This window comes from Ipomoea triloba, chromosome 15 (genome assembly GCF_003576645.1).
Source record: "Ipomoea triloba cultivar NCNSP0323 chromosome 15, ASM357664v1".
NCBI classification, from domain to species: Eukaryota; Viridiplantae; Streptophyta; class Magnoliopsida; order Solanales; family Convolvulaceae; genus Ipomoea; species Ipomoea triloba.
The window spans coordinates 8,244,786-8,264,131 of record NC_044930.1 but is presented as its reverse complement, the minus strand read 5'-3'; the positions used below and the strand labels follow the sequence as shown (position 1 = coordinate 8,264,131).

Sequence of the window (19,346 nt, the reverse complement as noted above, 5' to 3'; positions counted from 1 at the left end):
TATATATATATATATATATATATATATCAGTGTTGCACAAATCCCACCTAGACACTAGGAGCCGGTCAACCGCCTAGCGTATCATCAAAATCGGTAGTATAGGCGGCTGCCGCTTAGGCGCTAACAGCTATTGTTCTTTTTTTTTTTTTTAACAAGTTATTTCACTCAAAATGACATTATTTTGAACAAAATAACCCTAAATTATTCAAATTCTATATGTTTTTAAAGTTAATATTTATTATTTTAGTATTAACTATTTAATAGTTTATAATTATTAGTCTTAAAAAAAATTTTTAAAAATTAAAACAAATTTTTAAAAAATAAAATAAAATAATACACGGACGCTTAGCGTTTTTTTCAACCCTGATATATAGAGTTAAGATCATATGAGATCATTTGTTTAGGTAAGATCGTGAAATCAGATCTTGTGCATCCATGTAATAATTTAATGGTCTATATTGATTTAAGATTCTAAGTTGAAGTGTGTGCGAACTGTGATTAAGTGTGTGCGAATGGTGATTAAATGTGTGTGCAAGCGATGATTAAATGTGTGCAAATGGTGAGTAAATGTGTGTGAACGGTGATTAAGTGTGTGCGAGCGGTGATTAAATGTGTGCGAACGGAGTAGGTGTCAAACAATCTAGACCATTAAAAATTTTTTGATTGATGTACAAGATTCGATCTCAAATTATTTTAATGGTCTAAATTGATTAAGATTTCAAGTTGAAGTGTGTGCAAACGGTGATTAAATGTGTGCGAACGGAGTGTGTGTCAATCAATCTAGACCATTAAAAAGTATTACATGGATGCACACGATCTTACCTAAAGAAATGATCTCATTGGAACCCTACCCTATATATATAAATATAAATGAGTTCCTGTGCGATTGGCCTTCTCTGGTGCAGTTGTGCGGTTGCTTAGGTGCGTAGTTTCCTTTCTTAAGGTGCGCGGTTTGTGTGCTTAACGTGCGTCAACCTAAAGCTTTAGGTGCGTGATTTTCTTTCTTATGTTGCGGTGTTTTCCTTCTTATAGTGCATGATTTGTATGCTTAATGTGCGTCAGTGTTGAAACTTAAGGTGCGCCATTTTGAAACTTTAGGTGTGTGGTTTGTGTTCTTAAAGTGCTTTGTCTGTGTGCTTAAGGTGCGTAGTTTGTGTATTGAAGGTCCACGATATAAATTGTTGTTGAAATTGTGCTGATGTGATGGTTACTGATTAAAAAATAATTTTTTTATAATTTAAAATAAAATAATTAATTAAAACTAAAAAAAAAAAAACAAAACAGCCGGAGTTTGTAAGATGGGTGTCTTTAAAATTTTTAGTTCTAATTTTTATTTTTTTTAAAAAGAAAAACAAATTATCCTTTATCTTTAAATAAGTTGAAAAATAAGTAACAAAAGTGATAAGAAACTATAAACTCGTCAATAACTTATTACTAAAAGGTTATTGATTTCAAAGACATTATAAGTTTGCTTAGTTTTAAACAAATTAGGAAGTTTAGTTTTAAACAGATTAGGATTTAAGAAGCTTTTTGTTTAATTTTAGCGTATTTATTTATATATAGTAGGAAATAAGGTTTGTGGTTGTGGAATTCTTCTTTCTGTCTCAGTCTCTGCTTTAATTTGCTCTTCTTTCTTTCTTTCCTTCCACTTCGGAACTTAGAGATTAATGGCGGCAATAAGGGAGCTGAGCGGCTATCCCTTGGGATTCCCAAGTGAGGGAAAATTGCAAATTTGGAAATTTACTCCCGGTTTGGAGGGCTTACGTTTTGATTTTAACTTCAATCCGGTATTGGACTTGAGTTCTCCGGCGAGCGCTTTTAGGTTCTTCTTCGACAGGCTCGGCGAGGTGGATTCTGGAGTGGGCGAAGAAATTGTGGGTCGTATAGCGACGTTTGCTTTGGACCAAGTTGGCACAACAAATTGGATTTGTGGGTTGTTTTTATTGGTCGTCCTAGAAACGGTTCCGATGAGGATAGATGATGGGAAAAAGTCCGAGAATTTGTTTTACACAGAAGAGGTTAATGGGAAAGGTGAATGTTGCTCCATCTGCTTGGAAGGGTTTATGAAAGGGACAATGGTCATTCCATTGTTGCCCTGTTTGCATAGGTTTCACAAAGGCTGCATTATTCCATGGCTACACAACAACACAACATGCCCCCTTTGCCGCTACACATGTACACTCAAATTTTCATAAACAATTACATGCATTATTTCATTGGGTTTTTCTTAAGATTTCTTGATTTAGAACTGTAATTATGTTATTTCTTTATAACTAGTATTTTCTCCTGTGCGTTGCACGGAATTAATTTTGTTATAATATTTTAAGAATATTTGGATCGATATTTTTAATTATATAAATTATAATATTGAATATTATATAGTGCAATTGATAAAATTGGTTGTATTAATTATGTTTTCTAATGTTATCCTTGTTTTAGTTCGAGCAAATAATTGTCCAATTGAACATACACATTATTTGATTGGTTGGATGGAAAACCAATTCCATGGAAAAAGTTTTCCAAAAAGTTGAGGAAAATAAGTTATTCTCTTGTTTGGTTGGATGGAAAATGGTTTCCATAGAATTTCACTTCCCAAAAGTTAAGGAAAATAAATTCCTTGGTAGGAGTAGGTATTTTGTTGTCCATAGAGGGTGGGAAGAAAATATTAAGGCTTGGACTATTTTACCCTCAACAAAAGTTATTAATTACATATTTATATAAATTATAACTATTATTACTAGGGGTATTTTGGTCTTTATATTCATAATTCCTTACCATTCAAAATTCAACCAATCAATGGAATTCATATTTCCAGTAATTTCTTTTCCACCAACCAAACAATGGAATCTGTTTTCCTAGTAATTTGTTTTCCATGGAATTTGAATTCCAATTCCTTCAAATCTTTTCCAACGAGCCAAACGGGCTGTTAAGGTTTCATTTTCCTTCCTCCTCCTCTTCCCTAACTATTCATAACCATTCATATTCTACCCTACTACCAAATATGCAAAATACTTTCACGAAAACACATTACCATTGCCAAGTATTTGATACCTATTCCGATTCCGACTCCCATGTCGAACCAAACACACCCTAAATAGTTATGGGAAACAACTGATGAGAAATAATGGAATGAAACTCTTGTTAGGTAATCAAAACTCATAGCAGTGTTCTAAAAACCTATCAACCAAACAATAACAATGACTTTGATATTGTTAAATATAACGTTAAATATAATTTTAAATTGATAAATACTCCGTAATAGATCAAAGTTGAATTGTAAAATTAGATAATTATTAACAGAATCGAGCATTTAAAATGAGACGAAGAGACCATTTATTACTGTTGAAGGTAGACTATCAGAGGGAAACAACTTCTTTTTTTTTTGTTGAGAAAACAAAGCTGCAAAATCAATGTCTGATTCTAGTGTCATTGCAACCGGGAAGAAAACGGATCTTGCCGGGAATCACTAGGAACAAATACAGGGAGCTGACCTCCTCTTTGTGATCTTCCTTGCTGAAAGTAATTAGGCACTGCATTTCTGTGCGAACCGGCAGACGATGCTGCAGTGCCGCTGCCGCCTCTCATCCCTCTGCTCAGCGGCTCATTCGACGACAAGGGACCCCCGAAGAATATCGACTGGCCTGTGTATGTTAGCTCTGTCCCGGCAGAATGCTGGGAGGAAGACGCCACACTTTTGGTTGCAGTGGATACGAAGCGCCCTGCGTCTTGATCCCAGACGACCGTTGTCCTAGGGTTCTCGGGAACCCCCAACCCGCTCTTCCTAGCCGGTAAATTGGGTAATAAGGCGTTGCCAGAAGAGGCAGCAGCGTTGGTGTCACTTACTTTCGTGTCACTTACTTTCGTAGACAGTGGAGACTGGTCTGCAGATGATTGATACATCGGGTTGAAATGATCTCGACTAGAAGGCAAGTTCGTCGGGAGAGGGCTGCTCATGTTGCTGATGCTGTGGCCGCAAGTTTCAGTGTCTTCTCTGCTCGCTTGGCTCGGAGGATATGAGCTCCGGGAAGGGGATAATCTCGAGGTCTCAGCTTTAGCATTTCTCTCAAAGTATCCATGATTACTGCTTGCTGGGCTGCTTTTACCACTCACGACGCTGGACAAGGTATCAGCATCGTAGGGATGATTCCTAGAACTAACCGGGCGCAAAACAGAAGACGAAGCTCGGGCCTTGACACCCGCTTTGATTGCTTCTTTGGAGTCTAATTTCGCAAGCTTCCATGCGCTTATTCTCACTTGTTGGCGCAGTGGTAGCTGTCGTTCTTTATCTGCTTCCACGGTATCTGGATCAACTGTCGAGGGTAAACGCCCTGGCTCTAGATGAGGAATAATTTCGTCCTGCGAATGCAATTTCAAGACCCTCAGTAGTAGCAACACAGAATTATGCAGCAATTCAACCTCTATACATAAAAGCTTAAGAAATTTCTCTAATAAGTACTCCATAAAAACTGCTCGAGTCAAATGTTAATTCACGGTAACAACGAAGATTGCAACCCATAATGGGGCGTTCGGTAGGGGATGAAATTGCAATTCATTCCTACCAAATTCAATTGGTTGGAGGGAAGTGCAATTCCCTCCAACCATGGAATTGCAATTCCGAGGGGAGATTGCAATTCCTAGAGGCTCCCCTCGGAATTGCAATTCCACAGCCCACGGAATTGGAATTCCACAGCAAATGACAACTTTGCCCTTATTATTATTATACTCCGGTCTATAATTATTATTATCAAGGGTATTTTAGTCTTTATTCACTTCTTCCCTTTCAATTCCAAGTAATTCTATTCCTGCCTACCAAACAATGGAAATTGAATTCCTACTTTACTTCCACCTTATTCTCCTCGGGTGGAATTACAATTATTTCCCCCCTAATTCTATCCTCCCAACCAAACGCCCCGAAAAAGGCTAATTGTGCCTATCTTTAAATTAAAAGAAGCAAGTAGTACCTGGTGATCCATGAAGATTCTTGGAGGAGTACACCAAGAACCTTTATATTGCAAGCCAATTCCCAAAGAACTCTTTCCACTGATGGCCGTCACAGCAGAACTCGTTGGTGATGAAGGCGGCAAACTTTGCAGGTCTCCCGCATCTACGGAGGGTCCAGGAGCCTCACTTTGGGCCCTCATAGCAACCACATAGTCATATGTCGTGATACCCTGCAACAAGGGAAAAAAATGTACAGTAATTCTCTCTTTGGCATGCACCACTCCCGAATGTACATAACTGGACATGTACTATACCAACTTACCTTGCGTATTAGAATAATGTGGAAAAAGAATAATTCCCCTAATGGCACTGTGGCAAGAAACGAAACTGCTGTACATAGAGCCTGAAATTGCAATCCAAAACACAAGAGCTCATACAGATGTGAGGATTAAGATTTAAGAAGAGTAGGAGATTAAACATCTTAATAGAATGCATACCACTACAGTAGCAAATGGTGGTCGGGAGAATCCATCTCCAAGCCTATCCCTGATCTGAAACTCTGTAGCGTTTTTATATGCAAAGCATCTAACTATAACAGCAATGCCCACGGCACATTCAAAGGCAAGCTGAAAACAAAAGGGAAAATATTGGTTAGAGGATGGGGGAGGAAGAAGATTAGAAGAATTGGAATTTTTGCTCAAAGATTATAAAGAGACTAAAAAGCAATTACCCAAATAAGGCTTGCTCCCATAAGGCATACAAATGTGAAGTAATTTTTCCTTCCCACGCAATTATTCAACCACTGCACAAATTGCGACATCTTGAATCACATTAAATTTGCCAATAACCAAATGAAAACTCATCAATGTGTTCTAAAAAAGACCATATAGAGAAAAGAATCGCCTGTCATAGTATTCTTACTACAAAAATGGAGAAGTATTTTTTGGTTTTTTCTTTTTCTTTTTCTTTTTTGGTAATTGGAGAAGGAGATTTCTTAAATACATTTCTAAATCCATCTCATCAGATATGGAATAGCATATTCTATGGAATTATAAAAACTGATCTGTTTTAAATTAAAAACTTGAACTTACCCGGCAGTGATGATCAAATCCGTCAACACATTTGTCACAACTTCGGCAGTGCTTGCTGAACTTGCGAACCTAGAAATGGTAACTTTCCTGAGTAAGGTTCTTAATTATATTCATTACAAATGCACAATAGACTTTTTAAATAAAGACCTTGCAAACATAAGCAAAATATAAACAAAAGACGAAGGAAAGGAAGGCAAAGAACATATTGATAAAAGGGATTGGGATTTCCAAATAGAATAATTTCATTTTTCGTAACTCTTTTTAGGTGGGAGACGGGGAAGGAATCTGCAGTGAATGTCCAGAGGAACTTTCAATGATCAAATGTTGTCATGTCAAAAGTATGTTACATTGCTGATACCCAACGTTTAAAATCACTACCAAATTGCAAATCAACTAAATTTCAAGACTCGTAGATGGTATACCTCTGCATTACACAATGTGCAGAACAAAGCCTCTTCCTCCCCGTTTTGCTGCTGCTGCTCATCTTTGCGACAATCGCCAATCACAAGGCAGCCACAAAAGAACCCACAGAATCTTCCACAGCAACCCGAAGCTTGCCTATCATACTTTCCACCACTTCTGGGTCCTCCCTTGTTTGACCCTTCTCTAACAGATGAATCACCTAAATAAAAGCAATTGAGCTGTCAACCAAAGATGCAACATAGTGGAGTTACAAAGGGGAAACTAAAAGGTCATCTTTCACACATGCATAATCAGCAAAAATGCCAGACTTTGAACTGGCAATTCAGCAATAAGTCTTTTAGCTAATAGTGAACTCCGACCATACTGATAACATATTTCCAGACTTAATTGCATTCCACTTCGGACTCTCATGGGAACCATATCTGTTGTACCTCAATAATTACAGTATGCAGCGTTGTAGTTTACGATTTCATTCCAAATTAATAAACAATGCATCTCTACAAAGTGCCACGTGAGAGACACATTAGTCTTTCCTGGTGGAGGGCATAAAAAATCACTAACCGGGTAACTCCGTCTCATTGTGTGATCTACAGGGTGATGTCTTATCAGCTACAACAAAAATCCCAGGATCAGCAGGATCAATGGCCGTGCATCTCGCATAGAGGATAAACACACTAAGTGCCTGAAATAGTGCATAAAGATGTCAAAGAAAGAGGAAATAAATGCCAGAACGTGAAAAAAGATATTGAACCAGAATCACTTGAAAACCAGTATGCATCATACTCACCAAGAACGAATAGACACCAGTTGCTATGTACTCATAGAGGTCCTTTCCAAGGAACGGAGCGAAAAATGCATAGAAGGCAACAGAGAGCAGGAAGAAAACTGTTATAGCAACAACCTACAAGCAATTATGGTAAGAATGTTGGCAGAATCTAACAGCAATGCTGATGATTATTAACACTACAATGGCAGCAAGACCCAAATTGTTTAATACAGCCTATGAATTTTCATTGCGAAGTTACTATTTTCAGTATTATGCTGCAACTTTCACCACCCAATCCCCAACAATAAAATAGAAAACTAAAAAATAAAACCAATTAATACCAAGAAACAATGTCCTATACTCCAATGTGAAAGATCATTCTTTTAGGTGAAAAAAAAAATCAAAATCAGAAAATGTTAAAGAGCATTTTGGTCCAAATCAGAAAATGTTAACAATAATAAATTAATAAACAGTAACAACATCTACAATTAGGGAAAAAAAAAAGTCAAAGGTTTCACATTAAGATTTCAAATCAAGCCAATGTCAAGAAAATGTCAACCCAAAAACCAAAAACAAAAGATATCCTCATATCCAAACATTAAACAGCGAGCAGTGCTAAACAAAACTCGACATTAAGATTTCAAATCAAAAAATGCAAGAGAACTAACCTGGAACGAGTGAGCCGGGAGTTGCCAGCCATGACGCCGAGCCATATTGAGGAACCGAGTCAAACCAAGTCAATCAACACCATTTTTACACTATACAAGCTGTGGGAGCTGAATTAGTGGGAGCAGATCAAAGAACAGAAGCCAAAAAGAAAGATTCTATGGCCGACCCAGTTGTCCAAAACCGGAAATAAGAAGACCCATTTGCTTGATTTGCAGTTCTAGGGTTAATGGAGGTGAATGTATGAAGGAAGCAATGGGTCGTTGAAGAAGCAAAGATAAAGAGATGGCTATGGTGTGCTGCACTTTTTTGTTGGTAGATTTTGGTAGTATATATTAAGACGTGACTGGTGAGTACTATTAATTGTCTTTTTTTCTGCACATTTTCTACTGTATGGAACACTAAGAAAAGTGGAGTGTGACAGCAGGCTGTCCCTTGTGTTGGCTTTCTTCCAAGAAACTGATAATAAATAATTCTTGCTTCTTCCGGAAACCGGAACGCTTGTTTGCACTGTTTTTTTTTTTTTGGGGGGGGGGAAATAAAAAGAAAAATTTTATTTCTACATAAATTAAAATCTATAAACGTGAAAATTTTTGTGTGCATAGTTTGATGTTTGCGTATGTGTATTATTGTTACTTTGTTAGAGAGACTGAGATTTCAGTATATATAACGCACTCATGAAAAAAGGACTTTTCATTGAGAGAATTAAAGGTGTGTTTGGTTCGCACATGGGAATCAGAAACGGTATGAGTATCAAATACTTGGTAAGAGTGTATTTTGCATGTTTAGTAGTAGGGTGGAATGGAAATGATTATTAATAGTTGGAGAAGAAAGAAGGAAGGGAAATTAAACCCTTGTTTTATTAAGGTATGAGTTTTCCAATGGGGTATTCCTAACTCATAGTAGTATTCTAAAAACATATCAACCAAACAATAACAACCACTTTGATATCTATACATTATGCCTAAACCCACCAATCAAACACACCTAACACTAATTAGAAATCATTCATTTAAAAAGATGTAATGAATATGAAACAATTAGAGAATATATGTTGCGACATTTTTTGTAAATAACTTAAAATTTAAAGTACAATTACTAAATAGTATAGAGTGCATTGATGTAGTGCACTGCATTATCCTAAATACGTTCCGCCTCACTTGGTTAAAGGATAGAGGTGTGAGGCATGTGGGCATGTCCGTACTGAATCAGATTATCAAGTGCTCGTTAATTGCTTGAAGTTTTCGGTTGCCTATCATTCCCCACTTGAATCAATCATTCATTTTTTGCTTTGAGTTGTTAGTCTCGTTTGATTCAATTACATCTATTTTTATTAATACGTCAGCGAATCAGATCGCCCACACGTTAGAGAAGGTGGTTGGCTCTCAGCCTGATTCTCAAACTTAGGACCGTGTTTTCCTTAACGGGCTGTTTGGTTCACGGAATAGGCAGGGAATGGCATAGCATTCCCAGTAATAGCCTATTCCGTTGTTTGGTTCGCTTGCCAGGAACATTGTTCCTGGGAATGAGCTATTACTCTTGCAAGGGTAATAGCTATTACCAGTATCCCTGATATTAGCCTATTACTGACCTATCAGGAATAGATATTTTATTTTATTTTCATTTTTACCCTTTTCTAAACCTTAATTTTTTAGACTCATTTTTCTCTCTATCATCGCATCACATCACCTTTCTCTCTGTCATTGCACGCATTTCACTTCCGCCATTGCAAATTGAAATTCTTCTTCAAGATATTATTCTAAATTTCTCCTTTATATATATATATATATAAACTGTTACGGTTGCGGCGTGATGCGTAATAATAATAATAATAATAATAATAATAATTAATAATAATAATAATTATTATTATTACTATATAATAATAATAATACTAATAATAATAATTATAATAATAATAATAATATAATAATACTAATAATAATAAAATTGTACAAGGGCATTTATGTCTTTTAAATATATATATTCCATTTCTATTCCTTTAATCAACCAAACGCTGGAATATAATTCTCAAATCTATTCCTTCAGCGAACCAAACACTATAATACAATTTCTATTCTATTCCTTACCTATTCCATTCCTTATGGAATAATATTCCTATTCCCTCCAAATTCATTATGTAAACCAAACGTGCTGTAAGTGTATTCATTCTTTTTTTCCAAATTAATGGAAATATCTTTTGTTTTTCAAAAAAAAAAAAACAAAATACATCCTGCCTCACAGGCTATTTATCACAATCGCACTCTCTTGTAGGTTGACTTGCTAACCTCTTTTCTAGAAAACAACCACCAGCCCATATGTGTTATAACAGACTTATAACGCGTCCAGCGGGCGGCGGGCACGTGCCAGGCGCAACTTGTAGCCTTCACGCGAGCTCTCAAGGCGCAAGATCAACTTAGGTGGATCCACTTGACTGCAAAAGCCTCTCATTTGCATGAGCATCTCACCTCTTCTCTCTTTTAATGTGGCAAAGATCTCCTCAAAAATCGGTGACAAAATGACTATTGTGGAAAGCCTTAGTTGATCTCGTTTTATCTCATTTTGATTACTTCAATTTATTTAGAGTGAATTTTATTTGATTAGTTCATTGCATTGTATCGTATTTTTTGTGGGTTCAACCCTTGCTTTGCATACTATATATTACTACAGTGATTCATGCACTTGCGATGGCATATTAAAATTGTCCATCAGACAGACAAGTAATTTCGCCGTGCAATAGGGTCGGCCCAAAAGAGCCATGACAACCTGTTTTCTTCATCAAGATAGAGTTGTAAAAAATACAAAATAAAACAAAAAAATAAAACAAAAAATAAAACCGGTGCATACCTCTTTCTTCTTACAAAGCTTTTCAATTATTATTTGTGCATCTCCTCCCTCAATATAAGCTTGTAAATGTATCTGTGCACAAACAGTGATTGTGTATGTCTTCAAAAATATAAACCATCAACTCGATCTCCTAACTTAATCTTCCGTAAAAAATGTTATTAATCGGTTCAGTTTAGGGTTTTTGAATTCGATCGAAACTCGAATTACCTATGTAGATAAAGCTGATTTGAGAGTCTCAACTTAATTCACTCCTCACCTCAAATTAAACGCTCTCGCTTCGATCTGTCTCTCACCTAGACTGCCAGATTAGCCACTACTCCATCTCCACAAGTCCCGAGGATCGGAGGTGATGGAGTCTGAGACTGCAGTTGATGAATCCCAATCCCAGGCTGCACTTGATGAATTTGAACGCAGAGTTATAGAGATGACACATGGCGTAAAAGATTTACTCAATAAACAAGGTCGTAAGATTGCTGTTTTGAAAAGTCAAAAGGTTGAGTTGGAGAAGATTATAGCGGACAATCGCGCACAACTATTACGGACCTATGGCTATGCCTTGATTGGGAACGAGCTCCAGAAGATCAATGAAGAACCATGTGATAATAAGGTCTTGGGAGTAGACCAAAATTACAGTGACGATGGATCCCAGAATAATGAGACTGCACTTGATGATGGATCCCAAAATGAGAATGAGATTGCACTTGATGGATGCCAGAATGAGACGACTGCACTTGATGGATCCAAGATTGAGTTGAGTGAGAGTCAGCTTGCTGAATTGGAGGCGTGTAGGCAGGAACTAGAGGAGATGAAGCTCAATATCCTAAAAAGGGAATCTACGCTTCACAAGTTGGGCTTGACGTTTGAGAACCTGCTTCAGAAGTAGAACAAAAACTTTAATTTGTTCAATTCGCCCATAAAAATAAAAATAAGGGAGATTTGCACTTGAAATTTTATTTCTTAAAAAACTGATCGATTATGTAATTGATTCATTGTTTGCTCACCTACCTCTCCCTCTCTCTATGTTATTACAATGATAATTATATGAGATGAGTTTGTTGGATTGTATATGATCGGGGAGGCCAGTTGGTTCAAGAGGGCCTATGGTTTTGCCTTGGGAGATGTCTGAAGGTTCCTCACCGAGCTGCCGAGCTAAGGTGATAGTTGATTGATGGGCATCTAATCAGAATCACCACGTGTATGATCTTATTTCCGCCCGGAGTCAGTCCTATGCATATCCGCCACGTGCTTCCCATGCTGAGAGGGCAGAACTTGTCTTTTTCTCCACCTATAAATACATCATTTATGGAAGAGAGAAGGACTTTTGGAGGGTGAGAGAAAAACAACTAATTAGCTCGGAGTTCTGTAGGCCCACTATCGACCATCCGAGCTAAGCTACTAATCGGACTGGATCATCTAAACATCGTTGTACTCGGTCTTCTATCGTGATTAATAATACTATTTCTCTTCCATTTACTGCCTTTGTATTTATCCATATCAGTATATATGTAACACCAAAACCACATAAAATGAGACTTTTCATAGTTCAACAGACACCAACTTTATCAGTATGTTATTATTGGATATATTATGTTATGTTTTAGATCTTTGTCTTTAGTTTTATTTTATTGTTTGGTTACATTTTGGTTTAGTTAAATAAAGAAAACAAAATCTCTGACTTTCCTTTTCAAACTATAACATAGTGAATCGCACATTTCTATGCTAGACTTATTAAATCTCACAAATAATTTAGAGTATGTAAAATATTTTATGTATTGTCACCTTATAATTGTGTACAACTGTACTGTACATTAATAATGAAATAAAATATAAATTATCGTCCCTTCCAAAAAAAAAAGAAAGATAAATTATCATATTAAGGTGAATAAATGTAAAGATGAAGCGTCATTAGAATATAATTAAGAACTTTCATGCGCTGATGCGCGTTTAAATTAATAAATACTTATTTATGATATATACTTTATTATGATTTTTAAAAATAAATGACATAAATGAACTAAAGTCAACATAATTGTGTTGTTTGAACTTGAAAAAGATATACACCATGAATTTCTCTTAACAATAAGAGCCAAATAACCTCCCGTAGAATTAATTGGGTCATATTGTGCTGACATTCTCATTCAAAATTTCAAAGTTGAACTTTTTTTCTTTTAATTATTTTTAGTTGACATGAATATTTTTCATGGGTTAATACCAGTTAGGGTCCTCCGAGTATAATGCATGACACTGTCACATTTAATCATAAACTTTTAATTTAACCACTCGTGGTCCTTCAACTTTTAAATTTAACCAGAGTGATCATTCTGTTAGTTTAAATAAAGCCATAATATAAAAGCAAAGTTAAGACCAGAACAAATTAAAAATTTGAAAGTTAGTAAGTAAAGGCAAATTAAAGTTAGGACCAAAATTAATTAAAAATTTGAAAGTTGAAGGATTATAAGTGATTAACTTAAAAATTAGAAGACCATATATCGTTAAATTTGAAAGTTAAAAGATCACGAATGATTAAATTAAAAATATAAAATTAAATATAAGAATATTATAATAGCCGAAAGATCACAATTGGTATTAACTCTTTTTTTCTGCACACTCACTCAATTATATGCCATGATTCTTTTTTCTACTTTTGTTTCATGTATTGTCACCACCACCACCGCCTACTTTGCCACCATCCAATTCAGATATGGACAGAGAGTGATGGTGATGGATTTAGACGGTAGAGGTCATCACTCATCAGGCTACCAAAGATGAAAAGAAAAAAAAAAAGTAGTATTATATATATATATATATATATATATATATATATATATATATAAAATATTTTATATATAATTAATTAATTAATTATTTTAGTCTACATTAGTGCCATGTTAATGCCCCGCCACATAGAAAATAAGTCATTATACTGTAATAGTTTAATTATATAACATGCTAATTTATTATAGTAATTATATTGTACAAGTAGTTTTAGTAAAGTGATTCAATTGCATACTTAGCTTTTACATTTCAATACAATGGTCAAATTATAAGTTGATTAGAAAATTAGATTGTAATTACAAGGTTTCAAGTGATTTTTTTTGGTGAACTGTTTATTGACTTTCATGGTTTGAGACTTTAAGGTGGTCAATTATGAACAACTTATGTTGGTATATCTCCTTATAATCTTTTGTCGATTAGTACCGTCACAAGGCGAGTTTCACTCAATGTGCACTTTCGGATAGCGACTACCAATTTTCTTGTAAATTAAAATTATATTTTGATTCACTTTTGAATGGAAGCTATAACTAAATGAATGATTTTTTTTAGTACTATTAACTGTATATATTACAAGGTAGTATATATCCTACCACCGGGGTTCGATCTTCAAACTCATATAAACTGAAATTTATATCTTATTAACTCTAAAATTTATGTAAGAGGTAATAATGCTTGCATTCTCAGGGTTAGGTTAAGAGGGAAAGACAAAGGCTATCTCATTTAATTTGTAACCATGGATAAAAATGATTTTTTTATTAATTAAATATAAAAGGAATTAATCAAATATTATCATTTAAGAATGTGAAAATTAAGATGACAATGCATCATTACTCCTTGTACATTGTGTTACTTTATGTACAATTATGAATTCTTTTCACTTTTACCTTTTATTTTTTTTATTTATAGCAACTGTGATTAACAGATCGAATGAATTGAAATTATATATGAAGAAAAACATCCATAAAGTTAATTATACTTTTTGCCCCTAAATATGCAAATCAAAAGGGTTAAATGAGTTTCTCAAATCTCAAATACAACTTACAAGCATGAGACAATTTGATCCTAATATTTATATACCAAAGTTGTTATTCTAGTCCATCCTACTATGATATTCATTAGTTTCATTTAAACTTTACATATATTCTAATCACATAAGTTTTTTTTAAAAAAATGAAAGTAACATGGAAACTTTGAGCACGCCAAATACAAGTGTTACCATTTAACATAATTTATTTTCTACGATTATCAAATAATACACATATTAGTACAGTTAACCCAAAAAAATAATAGAAGGTAATATATTTTTAAAATTTAAAATTGCATTGATCTTGACAATAAAATTTTGATTTACCAAAAAAAAAAAAAACCGTAATTGCTAACAAAGGTTCTGGCCAAGAAAACTAAAAAGTTGTGGGTAATGATACATGATCGAGTCTTGACAGGTGCACTGTGGGAGTTACACCCATGTGGTGGTTCTTTGGAGGCGTTAGATGCTGGTCCTCCCACCTAATAGACCATTGTGTTATTGTGATTTAAACATTTACTATCTTGTTAGGCTGGTGTACGGAGTCTGGAAGTAAGATAATTTGACCATTTGTGGACAAGAAAACAAAAAAGTATTATGAGAGGTTTTTTTTTTTTTTTTGGTGTAACCCAGAGTTTTTACCGTGACTAATCGTTGGATTGTAAAAGGAACGTAACCAATCATGTGCAATAATAATTACAGAGTATTAATAAATGCTATATATAATAAGGAAATTAAAGTTAGAAAATAATGATTAAAAAGGATAAGGAAAATGCAAATGAATTACAGAGTATGATGCCTCCAAAATTCTACACATATAAATTATTAAATAGTTCAATAATGTGTGAAATGATTGAGTGCTGGTGGTGATAATTTGAACCATGTGGCTGCTCTGCTTAAGTGTATCATCACCCTCATAATAATGATACTCCGTATATTAAAAAAAAAGAAGATGTATTATACTTTCACAATAATTAATAATATTATTAATATATTACCCCGTAACAATTAATAAATAGGAACATATCAAATATTCTTTCAAAAAAAATATATTACCCCGTAACAATTAATAAATAGGAACATATCAAATATACTTGTACAGTATTATTTCCGTCATATGAATTGCATTTTTTTGGGTGAAAAAAAACAAAGAAAAAAAGAAAAAGGGAAACATGTAAATCAATGTTTTTTTTTTTTCATGATTTTTTTATAAGTGGAAAGTAAGAGATAATTATTTGGAGGAGAGAGGAGAGATGAAAGATAATAAATTGTAGGAAAAAGTGTCAAATAGGTCACTAAACTTATCGCTTTTGTGCAATTGGGCCATTGAACTTAAAAAGTGTGCAATTCAACCATCAAACAAACATAATTCGTGCAATTGGACCATTTTTACAAAAAAATTCTGGTAAAATCCAATTATATTACTAACATATATGTATTAAGAGTGGCATTTTCTTCTACCACACTAGTTGGGAGTCAATATTGAAATGTTTTTAACTCAAATTGAATTAAAATTTTTTGTAAAAATGGTTCAATTGCACAAATTTTGCTTGTTTGATGATTGAATTGCACACTTTTTAAGTTCGATGGCCCAATTGCACAAAAGCGACAAGTTCAGTGGCATATTTGACACTTTTTCCTAAATTGTATTTGTATGAGAAATGATTTTTTGTGGGGCTCAGTAAGAAAGATAAAAGCTATAAGAGCATCCTCATAAATGGGGTTATTTCACGGTATATGATGAGTTTTTGTAAATGTGATTAGGAAAGAGAAAATGGGAGGGGAGAAAAAAAAATATTAAACAAATCTGATTTTAGAAAAAAAAAAAAACTAAAAAAAAAAAAATGGATGTCAGGCGCGCCTGACGCGCCCGCTGGGCGAGCTTGTTGCGCCTAACGCGCGTCAGGCGCAACAAGCCATTGATTCGTTTGGTACAAAGTTACTATACCATAAACCCACATTTGCGGAGTGATTCTTTTCTTCTCTTTCCTAACTATCTCTCCTCCACCTGTACAGAACACTGTTCCAATCACCCGGAAATAACCGCTGATATTCATGCTCTAAAGCTTTGCTTGTCTTGCGTGTTGAGCGCACAAGTGCGGGCGCGTAAGCCCCTTCTCTCTTTTTTTTTTTTAATAGTTATGTTTTCTTTGTTTTTTCCTTTTTTTTTTTCTTGTTCTTCCCTTTTTTCATCCCTCCTGTCTCTCTTAATTGTCATATAAAAAATCGTAAAAAAATAAAGAGCGGACAAAGATGCTCTTATGACCAATTATAAACTTATACATCATTATAGATAAAATTTTATTAATTTTATTGACTCTTATTAATGTGTGTGTATATATATATAAAATGTCTTGAATCAAACACTTTTTTGAGAGCTGTACAATGTTGTTGTACTTTGAGGTCTTTCGTATTGTGGAGAGATAGGGAAATCATTGTGTTGATTAGCTCTAGGCCAGTGGTTGGCCATATTCTGATTTGGGTGACCTTGGTTTTAGTGAGGTTGAGTTCCTGCGACGGTTAGTTGGAGGTAGTTGGTGGTTTGACTTGATTGTTTTTTTTTTTTTTTTTTGAAAACGATTGTTTCTTTTTTCAAAAGATTGAATTTCTAGGGGTGAAGAAAAATGATGTTTTTCTAATGGTGTATTTGGTAACGCGGAAAATGATTTTTGAAAATCATTTTTCAGGTTATTGGTGTTTGGCAACATCCAGAAAATGTGATCGACGGAAAATATTTTTCGTTGACCACGGAAAATGAGTTCATTTTTTCGAAATATGACTTCCAGACAAAAAATTAGGAAGTCATTTTCCGGGAACAGAAAATGGCTTCGTGGGACTTTTTTTGAAAAAAAAAATTATTTCTAATTTCTAATAAATATTATTAGTTTATATATTTTTATATTTTAAATAAAATAATAAAAATATATAATTATACATTTCTACTAATTTTCCGGAAAATGAACCAAATACACACAGACAGTTTTCCAGAGTATATCCAAACACCGAAAATGAAGACATTTTCTGGAAAATGACTCATATATATATATAACAAAACAAAACTAACTTTCATTATCACGAAACAAAGAGCTTATAATAAAAGTAGGAGGAATATCAAACCAAACAACACAATCAGACAATGCAAAGAACCAGACTCCTTATCTAGTAAATGGGTGACTTGGTTCTTCGAACGCTTAACAAAAGAGAAATGCCATGCATATCATCAATAGAGGCTGCAATAACTTTGATATCATCAATAATAAGATCAAAATAAGACTCTCCCGCCTCACCACGCCATGCATCGAACACCACATCCGCATATGTCTCCCACATCCACCTCCTTCACACCCATCTCCTTCAACCAACTCAATGCCTATCGAATTCCTAAAGCCTCTGCCAACTGAGCGTCACTCGCCACAACAGCCAGAACCACCATGGCAGCTAAGAACTCCCCATAGGAATCCCGCAACTCCAACCAAAACCTACCCTGCCACTACCTCCATCAAATGCCACATCCACATTTCACAATTTCTCCAAATACCATAATTTTACCAAATTCATATTTTCTCCAAAATGTATAACATCTCTAAAATTCATATAATTTCACCAAATATCATAATTTCACAAATATATCACAATTCTATCACATTCCGTGATTTCACCACATACCATAATTTCACAAATATATCATAATTTCAATGAATATTTATAAACTCACCAAATACTACCAAGTATAAATAATATGTATATACATCCAAGTATTTCACAAATTTCATAATAATTTCACAAATATATCATAATTTTAATGAATATTTATAAACTCACCAAATACTACCAAGTATAAATAATATGTACATACATCCAAGTATTTCACAAATATATCATAATTTCAATGAATATTTATAAACTCACCAAATACTACCAAGTATAAATAATATGTACATACATCCAAGTATTTCACAAATTTCATAATATTCCACATATAACATTTAAAACACAATAAATTTCCCATTTCAATACTTAAAGAAATAATTATTTCCAGATAATAAAATTTTGGAAAGAACTAATATAACAAAAACCAACAAAGTTCAAATCAAGAACCTCAAACATAATAACACAAGATAAAACCACCAAGCCATTATAAATCATGTGTATATGCATTTGCGATATATATATGAAACCAAAAGCATAAAGCAAAAACTTGTGTGAGACCGTCTCACCATGAGACGGGTCGGGCCGGGCCGGGTCGGGTCAAGATGCAAATGTAACACTGATATGCACAAATGCCATACTTATATGCTCAAATGTAATACTAATCAGGGATAAAATTTTTGTTACTTATAAGGATAAATGTAATACTTTTAAGGAAAAATACAATACTTTTACATTTCGATTTAAAAGTATTACATTTGTCCTCAAAAGTATTATATTTGCCCTTATAAGTAAGGGCACTTGTCAACATTACTTATTATGAAAAATATATTACTTTTTCTCTTATAAGTAACAAAAATGGTATTATTGATTAGTGTTATATTTGAGCATATAAGTATGACATTTGCACATATAAGTATGACATTTGCATGGTGCTTTGACCCGACCCAACCAGTCTCACAAACAAGGATCCGTGAGACGGTCTCACCCAAGTGTGACCCTTAAATTTTAGGGATAAAATAATATAATAGATAGTAAATTAGGAAAATAAAAAAAAATTAAAATTAAAATAATTTGAACCATTTATTTTATCAAATAATTTGACGGACATTTTTTAGTTCTTGTTATAGGACTAACTTTGGCTCTTATTAGTAAGTATAAGTAA

General features: G+C 34.1%; 1 protein-coding gene across 1 annotated transcript; it reads right to left on the bottom strand.

Annotated features, from left to right (window-relative positions):
- Positions 1–3,259: 3,259 nt before the first annotated feature.
- On the bottom strand, positions 3,260–8,317 carry LOC116006013 (protein S-acyltransferase 21). The gene is made up of 10 exons (XM_031246254.1): positions 7,890–8,317; positions 7,243–7,356; positions 7,017–7,137; positions 6,455–6,654; positions 6,033–6,101; positions 5,672–5,743; positions 5,439–5,567; positions 5,264–5,344; positions 4,962–5,171; positions 3,260–4,356 (listed from the first exon to the last, which is right to left on the bottom strand). Exons 1-10 carry the CDS (start codon positions 7,932–7,934, stop codon positions 3,427–3,429), a joined length of 1,971 nt encoding a protein of 656 aa, XP_031102114.1. The 5' UTR covers positions 7,935–8,317; the 3' UTR covers positions 3,260–3,426.
- Positions 8,318–19,346: the final 11,029 nt, after the last annotated feature.